The following is a 13,583-nucleotide window of genomic DNA, read 5'->3' on the forward strand; positions in this document are numbered from 1 at the left end:
TGGCTACTTTCAGCAGGATGAAGCGCCATGTCATAAAGCTGGAATCATCTCAGACTGGTTTCTTGAACATGACAATGAGTTTGCTGTACTCAAATGGCCTCCACAATCACCAGATCTCAATCCAATAGAGCATCTTTGGGATGTGGTGGAACGGGAGATTCGCATCATGGATGTGCAGCCGACAAATCTGCGGCAACTGTGTGATGCCATCATGTCAATATGGACCAAACTCCCTGAGGAATGCTTCCAGCACCTTGTTGAATCTATGCCACGAAGAATTGAGGCAGTTCTGAAGGCAAAAGGGGGTCCAACCCGTTACTAGCATGGGGTACCTAATAAAGTGGCCGGTGAGTGTATATCACACTTCACAACACAGAACTTTAACCATATAAAATATAGGGTCCAGTCTCTTCGCTTTAGCCAAACATGGGTAGCAAATTGTTTTTAGAATACACATGATGATATGAATGGAGGTCACCTGTGTGTAATCAATTGAATTTAATCACAGTCCAACCACTGCTTATTGAGCCAAAATGCTCTGGCAAACAACTGAGCATTTAAGTTAAAGGAATACTTAATTACATCAAAAAGGCAAAGAAACAGTCTGGGGAATGCAATGACTAGTCCATTGAATATAGTTTATAAATCCACTGCTGTAAACAGACGTAGGCCGCCCTCAAAACATTTGGAGTCCAAGTGACAGATCAGTTGTGTGGTAGGCCACCGCTACAACAAGCAGGGGCTGAATAGTTGGCGCAAGATAAGCGGTGCAAATGAACAGAAGCACACCATCCCAACCACGAGGGCCGGTGGCAGCATCATGCTGAGAGGGTGCGTCTCTGCAGCAGGCCTTACAGCTGGAGGAGGTAGAGGGACGAAATTAATGACGATAAATACAGATTGTGGAAGAAGACGTTTTCAGTTTGTGAAAATGCCACATGAGATAAAGCCAAATGAGTGAACACCTTTATAAATTCTGTGGCAGGGTGTGAAAATATCGATTGAACCGCCAATGCAACTTGATAGAGCTTGAGCTGTTGTTCAAAAAGGGTGTGGTGAAACCACAGATCCATATGCAATCAATGCAGCAACTGCTGCCAGAGGACTCGGACATGAAATTACCTTAAAGAGTCAATTCTAAATCAGTTATTTTTGTTTCAAATTTGTCCTTTGTGGGGCTGTATTCTTCTTATAACCGTCAGACTTCAGATATAACTCCCCTAACTGCCACCTGCAAAAGTTCTCTTCTCTGCTTGTTAAATTACTTAAATTAATTGGTTATCTTGGTTGAGTAATCATTTTCAGTCAAACGGCTGATATATTAATGGACTAATTGTTTCAGTTCTAAATAAAGGTCAGGTCCACTTTAAATATCTCAATGCATCCTTCAATAAATCTCTTATACCGTGCATACGCTATATAGGTTTGCGTAAGTGTTAAAAAGTAAACAAGCAAGCAGAAACAGAACATATTTGATGCCTTGTACAGTACCGATGTAGCCTCACAGAAATTAATTGATTTTAATAGCTACTTTGAATTATTAAAATAAAATAAACACTTAATTAATTTTTTCTCATAATTACCCAAGTACACTGTGGACCAATGACAGACGTTGGCAGTTGTTGTCCATCATGGTTCTTCATTGCGCTTCTAGTTATTTTAGCTAATAGCAAACGGTGGATTACCGCCACCTATCGAGGTGGAGTCAGAACTGCTTTTAATAACAAGTCTCTTTCCTTTCCCACGTTCCCTCATTCAATATTCCTTCACAATACATATTCTGAAAGGTACGCTAGTGCTTAGAAAAAATAAAAACATGGCAAACTTATTAATGATGATAAATAATTAATAAGAGGAAGGGAATTACTGAAAATACTGAATTTGATTCAGAAACACAACCACACCCAGATGTTCCCAATTTAATTAAAATTATGTTATTTGTTGACATGGAAATGTGCTCATACAGACAAAACATTATAAAAAGGTAAGTATTAAATACTCAAAGTTTGAGATTAATTGAAATCTCAATTTATTATTCAAAAACAAAATATAAACCACACTAAAATTTTAGAAAGGACATTTTTTCCATTGTACATAACATTTTAGTGTTGAACCAGCATTTTTTTTTAACGGCCACATGTACAAACGATCACCATGAAGGGTAAAATAAATTGATTGGAAGGTCATGTGTCATAAATGTTCCCATTCCTGATGAAGGATAATGTGAACTTCTTTCAGTGATATCTCAAATCCAAACACTAAAACCGGTCTCACTCCAAGCCAAAGTAACTCATTTATTTTGGACCTGAATCTACGCAACACAAAACAAATAACACTCTACATGAAAGCTCCATAAGAGCAAAATACATCCATTGAAGTATGCTTAAAAACAATACCTTGGATAATAACGGAATGTAGTGCTGGTTCATCTTTTCCTGATTGCAAAACCAGTACAAACACTTCAAAAACAGATTATTACATTATAATTATAGAAAACAAAAACAAAGACTTGGATCAAGCTACACATCATCTGTTAACTCCATCCTTAAATAATCTTCATGAGAGTTATATCTTTTTAGGTCGATTCAAGTTCGTCAAAGTCTATAGTGAGTGTTTTGGCACAATATATGGCAGAAGTATTTGTAGTATGATATGTACTTTGCATTAAATAATCAATTTAAAACAATACTTGCGGTGTGTAAATTGTTCTATGAGTGACTGGCTAAATGCATCCACCATTACCTACTACTGTATTGGCTGCAAACTAGAAAACTGTTGCTCATATTTAAATCTAGAAAAACCTTGAAATCACAATTCAGCTGAATATTGATTCTTGGGTATGTTTGCATGAAGCCTCTTCGACTTATGTTGTGAACGCGTTGACTTTAGTGTCAGTCACTCTCATAGTTTGGCGGCTCAATGAAGCTTCCGCTTCAGAGCAAATATCAACAGCTGGTCTGATACTCTAAGATCAACCTGGAACACAATCTGAAATGGAAAATTTCAATAGCTCATATACCTCCCAAGATGACATTTTCTAAAAAAGGATCCACTGTGTGATACTAGCTAGCATTAATGACCAGTGGATGGGATTTTCTAATGGTTGTGAATGGTGCTGTGGAACGACAACGGCTGAAATAAAAGACGACCTTTGGAAAAACAGAAGAGTGTTGAGAGCTATGTTGGAGGAGGATGCAGACGGGGAAACCCAGCGCTGTACACATAACGGTCCTCGGTCAGTATGAAGTCCATTAGAACCCCGATGTGCTCCTACAAGGTATTATTCTCCGGAGAGAAGAGAGCTCCCAGGCCCAACGCTTCACTGCTCTGCACATCTTTGTCTGGCTTTGTCTTCTTAAAGAGCGATGGAAGATTCCGGATATGAACCTCCTTCCTGAACTGCTGGCACAGAGCTTTCTGTTGGCAGGGGACAGAGAGCAGAGAGGTCAAACAAAGCTGTCCGAGACCTACTACAGAGACTTTTTTCACATTGTACAGCCTCATTGAAGCTGCTGAGCACAGAAGATTTACAGCACAGCCAGAATCACACTGCTGAGTAATGCCTTGCACGGTTGGGCCCGTCTGTGGCCACCTCTGAGAGGCCCCAACCAGTGGGACACATAATAGAGAAGCACTGCCCTCTAGTGGCTAAATGTGGCCATTACCCCAACGGTTCCTGCGATGAGCCTCTTGAACTGGTCTTTCCTCTTCTTGTCTCCGAGCTTCTGGGCATTGGGGTCAATGAGCCTGTGATCGTACTGGTCCAGAGTCTCCACACTGATGTTGGGGATCTGGGTCATCACCGCTCTCAGCTCTATGTAGCGTGGCCGCTAAGACCGAAGAGACCGAAGAGAAGGAATAAACTTGTTGATCATATATCATTAAATCATGGTTATTTTCTATACAAAACTTCCAAATATTCCGATTCCTTTGTCATATATGATCATTTATTTATTTTGTAATGAAACTGTTCTTATGCTTTAAATGATAATGAAGCAGATTTGGCAGTCATGCCTTCAGTCTCACCAGGTTTTCATAAATGATCATCGCCAGCTGAGAGAGGGTAGAGTTGCAGACCTCATGCTGCCCATGAACCTGAAGGCTTCTGAGGACGCTAGTGTAGAACCATGTGACCGCCTCAGGGAGAAGATTACCCGCTGCGACCTGAAGAGCCACAGAGGGAACGAGAGAAGAAATACGTGTAAAGATACTTTTCAAGGGGCAAGAGTGAGTCTCAGCTGAAACATTTTGTTAACTAAAAAAAGATGACAAAAGCAAAAGTGCATTAAATTGGAAAACAAATACCTTAGTGGGAAAAGAGGTGGTAGAGCTCTATTCCTTATATAATTCCATTGTTACCAAGAAACAATTGTAAAAACTGTCCATTTACATTGGCTTAACCTCACAAAGTAGTCTGATCTACATATGATTCCAGCACTTGGTGTTAGGACACAGTGTCTCTCCCTCACCATTCGTATCATTTTGTTCAATTATTCCTCGTTGAGCTTGACTTAATGTGATCTTTCAGATGCAGATTTATGCATAGTATTTATCAAGAGCACAATTTTTAAATATTTAGATCTTGCAGAGAGCCACATACGGGATTGTGTTCTTTTCTTGGGATCATTGAAAAATATCCAAAATACAGAATACAGCCAGTCTTATCCTTCAAATGAAAAAGCGTTTGTTGGACATTTGTTGCATTTGGTGTGCTAACCTGCCGCAGAAGGGTCCAGCAGACCATCGAAGCAGTGCGGTGACAGTTAGTGGTGTCCTTCCATGACAGCGAGGTGAAGGAGAGGGTCAGCAGGGTCATGTAAATGTTCTGGACCAAGTGAAAAGAGAGACATTAGCTTGATATCCAGCATTCAGTGAGTGGCCGCGCTGTCCTTTGGATGTGGTGCATCTGGGTCTGACCTCATGTTTCAGTAGGCATTTCCCCAGCTCAGTCAGCTCCTCCGTGGGACCGGCAGGAGACGCCGCATGCACCGAATCCATCATGTCTTCATCTGCAAGGCAAGGCCAATTCATGTGTATTGCACATTCCAACAAAAAAAGGCAATTCAAAGTGCTTCGAAAAAATAAAAATAAAACAATTAGGTAAAAGAGTATATTTCAAGCCAAGCGGAATATAAAGACACAATTAGTCTTAATGTCTTGTTCTACTTTGTGATTTAGTTTTTTGAGGTTCTGTCTGGCCAGCCGGATGAAGCACTAATGAAGAAGGAAACCAAACAGAGTTTTGAGGAAGCACAGCTAGACAATGTGTGTTGTATAGGTTGAGAAATCAAAATCAAATCTTTGAAAAAAAAGAAAAAAGAAAGAAAAAGGAACAGATTGATTAAAATATTTATAACTTGACTCTTACCGTCTACTTCCTCCTTGTTCGCAGCTGGTTCGGCCAGTTTTTTGGAAATACAGCTCACAACTAGAAGTGCAGAAGTGAAAGTAAAGGATTTTAAAACCAAGACAAATGGTATTGGAAGGAATACTGTCGCCTACGACGAGAGCAATTACAGCTGAAACTTGCACTTTCCTAATGCGCTCTGAAACCGTTCATATCTTGTGTACCTGGCACAAACCCAAACTTTCCACATTCCTAAAGTGCTTTAGCAGTAGTTCAGAGCGCGTTTAAAGGGGGACATTACATTCACTTCATGAATCAAGTGTAACAATAACTCACTTTACCGATAAATATTACATTCTTATCAATACTTATGCCATGAAATGGAAAGTGGCTGGCAAATATAACTCTTCAATTTCAGTTAAGACTTCTTTCCTTTTTAAACTTTTTTTAAATGTTGTCAGAGCACAAAATTGCCTGAATGCCTTTGTGTTTAAATGGGAGGAGTTACGAGAGATGCAGAAACCTACAGAGAAGATCCAGGACCTCCCTGCTGAGCAGGCGCACCAGCTGCTCCTCCAACATCTCGTGCGTCACCTGGCTCTCCTGACACACCACCTCCTCCTCCTCGTCGTCATCACCACTAAAAACACAACAAACAGGTTACCAGTATCCACACAACCAGTTAGAGATGCACAAAGGAATTTAATATACAGGAAAGACAATGAGACTGTGTTGAGTGATGGGGATCTGTATTTTGGGCATTCAGGTGTAACCTGTGTTCAATATAAAATGCTTCCATTGCGACAAGCATAACCGTCCAAAGCAGTGTTTCTCAACGGGTGGGTCGCGTCCGTCCATGTATATATATAAAAAATAAATAAAAAACACACACATTATGCCACAACTTACTTGACCGAGCTCCTCTGGTTGATGACCTGCCACTTGACGTTGAGCCTCTGTAGTATGAAACAAAAGCAAGGCCATGAGATTTGGCAACAAAAACCATCATGACCGAGTGAATACATCTAGTGAAGACATTAAAGTGTTCCAGAGTTGGAGGTGTGGAGCTCTGACCTGCTGCATGTAGGCCAACAGAGGTCCCAGCAGGGGGCAGAGTAGACTGTTGTAGTACTCCTGAGGACATGATAGCACCAACTGCCTCACAAACACACGTGCACTTGTTAAGGAAATCCCATGTTAACAGGAGTCAATATCTAATAAGCTTTCACATTTGTGTAAGAAAAGATCTTTGACATCATGTCAATCAAACCAATAAAAAGGGGAAAGAAAATCATCAAATCAATTGAGGCCAAAAAAGGATATGAATCATAGGGCGAAGTCTGTGATCGGGCACATGGTCGAGGGAGACAAAAACAGAACCAGCTATTTCTTCGCTCAACCTCTCAATGCTGAAGAATTCCTGCTGCAGGGACAGACCTGCACTTCCGAGGACGTGGAAGCTACGGAGGTAAAGAGAGCAGAATGGAATCACATCTGCATGTGAGCTATAAACAATACGGAAGAAAAAAGTCGGGGAAAAGTCTCACCAGTTGTCATACAATGTGGAGAGAAATCCCTGCATCCGCTCCAAGCTGGTTCTACACACAGCGGAGTCATAAATATCCAGAATGGGCTGAGAGAGACCTGGAGGGAGTTCATTTTAAGAGGGTTCAACCACAATCCTTCTCACTAACGGGCAGATGCATGTGGGGACAGATCCTTTTACCAAGAACAATGTTTCTCTCCGCATCCATCACTTCATGGGCCCTGGAGAAGGTCACACTCAGGCGAGCCATGTTCTCCGGCATGAACAGACAGTTGTTAGTCCTGCAGCGGGGGGAAGCAGAAGAGACGGATCAGTTTTAATAGCGGGAGATTTTTGAGATACTTTTAGTTATCCCGGGGAGCCATTTACAATTTACATGAATGACCCACACACATAGTACAAGCTGGAAGTCAACACCGTGCCATATCCACATCATGTGTAAACGGGCTTTTTGCTACTCCAACACAGTTCTCCCCATGGCTGAACACAAGGTCCGGTGCCATGCGACAGGCGTACCTGATTAGAGCCAGCAGGTTGGGCAGCAAGACCAGAAAGTGGGCCGTCAAGGCGTTCCTGTAGATGGGAGCTCCGGCAGCGGTGTATCCCATCACGAAGCCACCTGCCTTGGCTTCCTCCAGGTCTGCGGGCCAGCGTGCCCGCTTCACCACCCCCAACATGGCAAACAGGCAGAAACCCAGCTAGAGGAGAAAAACAGTTAAATGGCAGTTATTAACTAGAAGCACATTTGTAGCTAGCAAGCAAGGGCTCTAGGAATGACAATGTTACTCTGTTAGCCTGTCCATCACTTTTCACCAGACTGACACGCCTCAATTTGTAGGGTTGGCCATTACTGCTTTAGCCAAATATGTAGACATTGAGATTTTTGATAAATATTCAATCCATGATGTGGCGGTAACAATTAAATAGGTCAACGCAAATCCTTCTGGTGGAGTCAGAAACTACATCATGACGCAGCCTTTAAAAAGAAGGAAAAGGCAACCTTCACGATTATAGGTCTATAGAGCTCTGTATACACCAACACACTTACCCGGCCCCTATTCAGCCCCGCTGTGTTTGAATCCTGACTTTGGTCATTGACCACCTGATCAGCGCCAACGAAGGACAGGAACACAGCAGGGTCAGACAACACCCTGAAGAACAGGAAAAAAAGGGACAGAGGACATTTATGTGCCGTCACACTGGCACGCTGGAAGAGAGGAGTAACAAAACGAGAGAGAAGTCAGACGCACTGCCTCATCTCCTCGGAAGTCCATTCTGCCACCACTGAAGCCATCAGTTCATCGAGAAAGGCCTTCTGCTTTGCAAAGTCTTTGAACTGGTTACTGATGAGCACCAGGGCCTCCATCAGCAAACACTTCTCCATGTGAGTGAGCGTGGCGTCGCTTGATAACAACTTCTTAACGTGGTTGTAAAACAAGTCGAAACTAGGCTGAAGAGGAAGAAAATGAAATGATGTCAAAGTATTCATTGGCAAGCTGGACCTCTGGTTTTAAGCATGAAAATCCACCAACTAAATGCAATTATAATGGGATTGAAATTTACCAGAATGTACTGTGGGTGATCCCGGCATATTTTGATGATGGAAAAACAGGCGTGCCTCCTCACGTTCTTCACCGCTCGGGTCCGTGGTGCCTGAAGAAATCAGGTAGCATTACTTAGATAATGTATTCAGGCCAAAAGGAACAGTACCAACGTTCTGTTTTTCTGAAGGCAACTCACCTTACTTTCCTGACTGACCTCAAATGTTATGGCATTAAACAGCTGTAGGAACACAACAATGAAACACTGTGAGGTGAATGTGCAGGCGCACATGTGTACACAGCAAATGCAGAATTAACTTTTTCCACAAAAATACAGATACAAAAGCTGTATATGGGACTTAAATGTCCTTTACAAGTCCACAACGAACCACATTATCAAGCCTAACTTTCACAAGAAAACACTTGATAATTATAAACTATCAATTTCATTATACAATAATAATATGTACGGTAGTAAAACGTATGGGTACAATGACGACTCTGCTGACCTTGTAGGGAATCTGTGGCAGCAAGTGGGGCCTTTGTTTAATAAATGGGAAGAGGGCCGAGATGTTGGTGAGTACGCAGGACAAGATGAGCGGGTCTTTGGTGTCGTAGTTCAGCGTGGCCTGCAGCAGCTCCATGCTCTGATCTATGGGCAGCTTCTAATACAGTAGGAGGCAGAAGAAAGGGGGGGGGGGGGAGCCTTCACGTCATTACAATCAACATTAACCCCCCTCCGCACCCCCTCCTGCATGCAGGTTTTGTTCTAACACAGAAGATTGTCCCGGTTACCTCCTCCTCTACATTTCTGAAGACCTGCGGGACCACACACTCCAAGAAGATCGTCATGGCGTCCCACTGGACCAGTGAAGGAGACAAGAGGGTGCACAGCCCCTCGGCCGTCTTGGCTAGTGAGGCACAAAGAGAGAGGAGATGAACATGCAGCATGAGAGAGTAAAAGTATAACAGATCTACAATGTTCTTAACTGATGCAGAAACATTCATTCGTCCCTATCCAAATGAGTCTGTTGTACCCGAGTGGTTATTGGGGATTGCTCTCATAAATCTAACCGATGGGGTGCATTGTAAGCCCAAATTAAGTGGTGCATATATTACATGTTAAATGAAGTAAAAACCCACCACAAGACATGTACCAAAGAAATGTTTGCATACGAGGTTCAAAAATACGGACAAACACTTACATGTTGCAGCCCCAGTGTCAATCGGGCTGGTGATCTGATACTGTAGCCATTCAGCCGCTATCCGGAAAGCCTCCAGAGGGACAATGCGACATGCAATCCTCACGACCTCTCCCTGCTGCGCTCGAAAAGCTGTTAGGTATGAACATGCACTGTGAAAAACATTGAAGGATGAACTAAAGAGTACAGATTTAGTGGTCTTAAAGCTGAATCTGCAATACGTACAATTAAAGAATGCATTGAAGTCCTCGTCGCTGTCGAAGTCCACGCGGGAGTACTCGCAACTCGGGTTGTCGTTTCGGGATGGAAATCCAATCTGGAGAGAAAAAAAATAGAAAAAAAAAAAAGGTTATTCCTGTTTGGCTTCTGTGTACCTTGGGAATGCAATCATCCTGTGTCTCACCTTGACGAGGTTGGTCATACACGCTCTGAGGTACTTGATGGCCATCTCGACAACAACTGGGTCCTTTGACAGTGTCTCGTGTCTGAACAAAGCACCCCAAGTGGCCTGAGTGGATGACTTCAAAAACTGCAGAACAAAAGGGGGACAAATCCCAGTGAGGATGAACCCAACATAGCTGAAAGATTCATATTGCACAGATATGACTGAAATTAAAATGATTGTGTTCTCACCTGACTGGAATGTGCTGTGAACGCTAAAAACGCTGCAGTGTATTTGCTGAGATTTGCAGGTACTTCGACCTCCACATCTGAACCCTGTGGAGAGAACAGGACATTTTACACAAAAAGGACTAACCTTTTAATATGCTCACCTCATGTTTTTGTGATTTCACATAACATGTGTGGACCAGGACCAGATAAAAACATCACAAAAGGAACAAAGCAAACTCACCACTAATGAGCAGAGTTGGCCTCCGAGAGCACACAGGACCTGACAAAGCCTCTTCAGGAATATGTACCGCCGCTCCACCACCTCCACTGCTCTAAAGTCATTTACACGGAACAACATGAGTCAGACGCATCGACTAGTCTTACTACGCCATCTTTTGATGGCTGCTCTACGGCGAGGCAGGTGTGTCCCGTTACTTACTGCGACTCAGCGGACTTCTTGCACATTGCCAGTCCATCTGCCGACCTGTAATTACACAGACACAAACCGTTCAATAGCTGTATGTTGAACCCTGTGAAGAGAAATGAGAAGCAGTTGTACTCACTGGGCAGCAGAAAGGATGTAGTGGATGGCGACATCATCAAACAGCAGCATGAAAGGCTTCCTATCCTCCAGTTTCCCCTTTGGCAGAATGATATCATTTATTAAAATACATCCTGGCATTTCGAACCTTTATTATTTAAGCATACATTAGCACGAGTCATGTCTAGTTCTATAGTTACAGCTTATTGCTGTGTAGAACAATCACCACATGATGGCGCTGTTGTCCCAAATCTGTAGGACTTTCCATGACCCAAAGAATTCTATTCAAATTAGTTGAGCTGGTAGTTCTAAAGATATCATACAGTAGTAGCGATGAGACACACACACACAGACAATAAATGAGACTGAAAGAATGATCTCTCCACAGCAAGTATGACGGCTTAACCGTCATTTCAAAATATTTTAAAACATGTGTTTTTGTTTTCTCTCCCTGCGCCTCACCTTCCGACTGACAGCGATGAGCAGACACTCCGCTGCCTCCAGCTGCAGCTCTGGTTCACTCAGCAGCAAACACAACATCTCCAGGAGATGACAGTTTCCGGTAGTGATGTGCACCAGAGAGACCCAATCTATGTAGCCTGCAAGTGTGTTCAGCGTCGCCACCGCGACTCGACAGTGAGCTCTGGCCTGTGTGCAGAGAATTAAGGTAAGTAATCAATTCCATAGGAGGTCTATTTTAGAGAAGCAAAGTTTTCTCACCTGCAGTTCATGTCCGGGTGACCCTTTCTGGATGAGAAAATAAATGAATTGATTTAGCAATAATACACCAGTAGATAGGATTAATACTGACAAGTAAATTACAGTACAATAGTATATTTTTCGACAAAAGCCAAGATAAGACCAGACTGACCAATTTACGGTAGTCCTCGACGTTAACATGCAGAATGGCCATCAAGAAGCTGAAGATGCTCTCCATGTTTTGGACAAGTGTCTGCTGGATGTCTCTGCGCCGCTGGGTGGGCAACGTCTGGAAGCTGATCACATCCTCCGCCAGCCGCAACAGTATCAACATCACCAGCTCCGTCTGCGCCTCCTATAGAAAGTGCATTTTTGCTTTTAGAATATTATCTTACGTGTGACTTAAAAAATAAATGACGACTTGATTAAAGGGCTGCATCTTTTGCGTGAAAAAATAAATGTTTGCCCTGATAAAATAATCAAGTGGAAAAGATGTTGTTCCCATAAATTTCTATTTCCAAATGCCAAAATAAAATGAAGATGCCACATGTAAATGAACATGACGAATCGACAAGTACTTAATTGCATGTCTGACATTAACTGAGCTGCCGAAACACACTATACAAGTTACTCACCCCGTGGCTAGTGAGCGCCTCCATCTCTTTAAGCATATCTGGCCAATGTTGAGGCCATTCCCTCTTTATCATTTCCACAGTGATTCGGGACAGGCCATCCTTGATGTGGCTCTCTTCCTCCAGGATAGCGAGAGTACCCTGAGAAGACCCAAAGCAGGTGTCAGATCCGCGGACGGTGAGACACAATTTAAGTGGCATTTGATGGTAATCCTTGTTAAAAGCCTATTTCTAATCACACTCACAGTTGATAACAGCTGCATGGCACACTCTTTCAACTGGACCTTCTCTAGTTGTTGCATGTTGTTCCATCGAAACCTGCAAGACATTAATGCCGTCTTTCAGATGTGCAATTAACTTTTTATCATGTAATTACTTATCATACTGCGGTTCTATGTTGTACTCACTTGATGACGTGCTCCAGGATTTGCAAACCGAAGTGTCTCACTACAGCTGGCTGGGCTTTGTCGGCAAGTTGTAAGCCACATGGCACACAGAAGGTGCTCGTCTCTTTAAACTCTTCACAAAACTGTTGTGAAAGAATAAAGCATGTTAGAACATCGGCAACTAACGCCAGGTCATTAAAAGGATTATCCTAATAATACTAATATGTATTTAGTATGATTACTCTATATTTGTAATGCGTCATCTTGGTACGGAAAAAGCTGCATGGGTAATAAAACAGTAAATCCTCATATATAGCTTAGCATATAGCTAAGCTGCCAAGTAACGTTAGCCGTTCGAGCTGAAGTGCAACGTTGACATTAGCAACATAACGTTAGAATGAATTGGACTCGGTATATTGAACTCTGTCTTTCACAAACATCTGTGAGACTGACGGTATTAAACCAGATGTTACCAATTCAATGAATGAATGGACGTGAGTCGACAGTGACTGCTGTGATGAAGTGATAATCATGACATAAGTTATCGGCTAGCTCGCATCTGGCCATCATCAATTGTTAATTTAACGTTAGCTAACGTTTACAAATGTACACTAACAGTGTGAACTATGTCCTTGCAATCTACGCGAAAAAAATACATGTTTATTAGATACACAGGGACATGATTCTACTTTTACAACAGCTACAATAAATGACAAGCTCATTTAGCTGGCAGCTAGCTAGCAACCTAAAAAGATGCTACCTTTAGGGCCTCCAGTCGGTAAATGTGTCCAGTTTCTGCGTCCATGATCACATTCACTGCTTTGATCAGCTGATCACACATGGCCTGCTCAGCCATGACTTCAGGTCGCGTGCAGCACACTGTTAAGGCGAAAGCAATGAAATCTCTTATGCAAAACACCTGCAAGACGGTGCGATGCGTACGCTCTGGGATGTAACCAACGTGCACAAAATGTGCTGCTTGCGTTTCTGGACATTCGGCTTGCCGTTGATTGGGACTTCTGGGAGTTGTAGTCGCCATTTTAAAAAAAGATCGTCTATATATGTTGAAAGAGAAAT

General features: G+C 42.5%; 1 protein-coding gene across 1 annotated transcript; it reads right to left on the minus strand.

Moving 5' to 3' along the window:
• Positions 1-1,907: 1,907 nt before the first annotated feature.
• On the minus strand, positions 1,908-13,491 carry LOC119214432 (exportin-5). Its single transcript, XM_037466201.2, has 33 exons — positions 13,267-13,491; positions 12,528-12,649; positions 12,366-12,438; positions 12,124-12,261; positions 11,661-11,843; positions 11,510-11,536; positions 11,252-11,437; positions 10,812-10,888; positions 10,688-10,732; positions 10,490-10,580; positions 10,270-10,353; positions 10,040-10,165; positions 9,862-9,952; positions 9,640-9,768; positions 9,230-9,345; positions 8,944-9,099; positions 8,634-8,675; positions 8,457-8,546; positions 8,144-8,343; positions 7,942-8,044; positions 7,410-7,591; positions 7,074-7,174; positions 6,895-6,991; positions 6,671-6,807; positions 6,422-6,519; positions 6,257-6,303; positions 5,875-5,987; positions 5,369-5,428; positions 4,918-5,009; positions 4,718-4,825; positions 4,027-4,164; positions 3,666-3,830; positions 1,908-3,417 (listed from the first exon to the last, which is right to left on the minus strand). The coding sequence occupies exons 1-33, from the start codon at positions 13,360-13,362 to the stop codon at positions 3,271-3,273; spliced, it is 3,660 nt and encodes a 1,219-aa protein (XP_037322098.2). The 5' UTR covers positions 13,363-13,491; the 3' UTR covers positions 1,908-3,270.
• Positions 13,492-13,583: the final 92 nt, after the last annotated feature.

This window comes from Pungitius pungitius, chromosome 13 (assembly GCF_949316345.1).
Source record: "Pungitius pungitius chromosome 13, fPunPun2.1, whole genome shotgun sequence".
In the NCBI taxonomy this organism is placed as follows: Eukaryota; Metazoa; Chordata; class Actinopteri; order Perciformes; family Gasterosteidae; genus Pungitius; species Pungitius pungitius.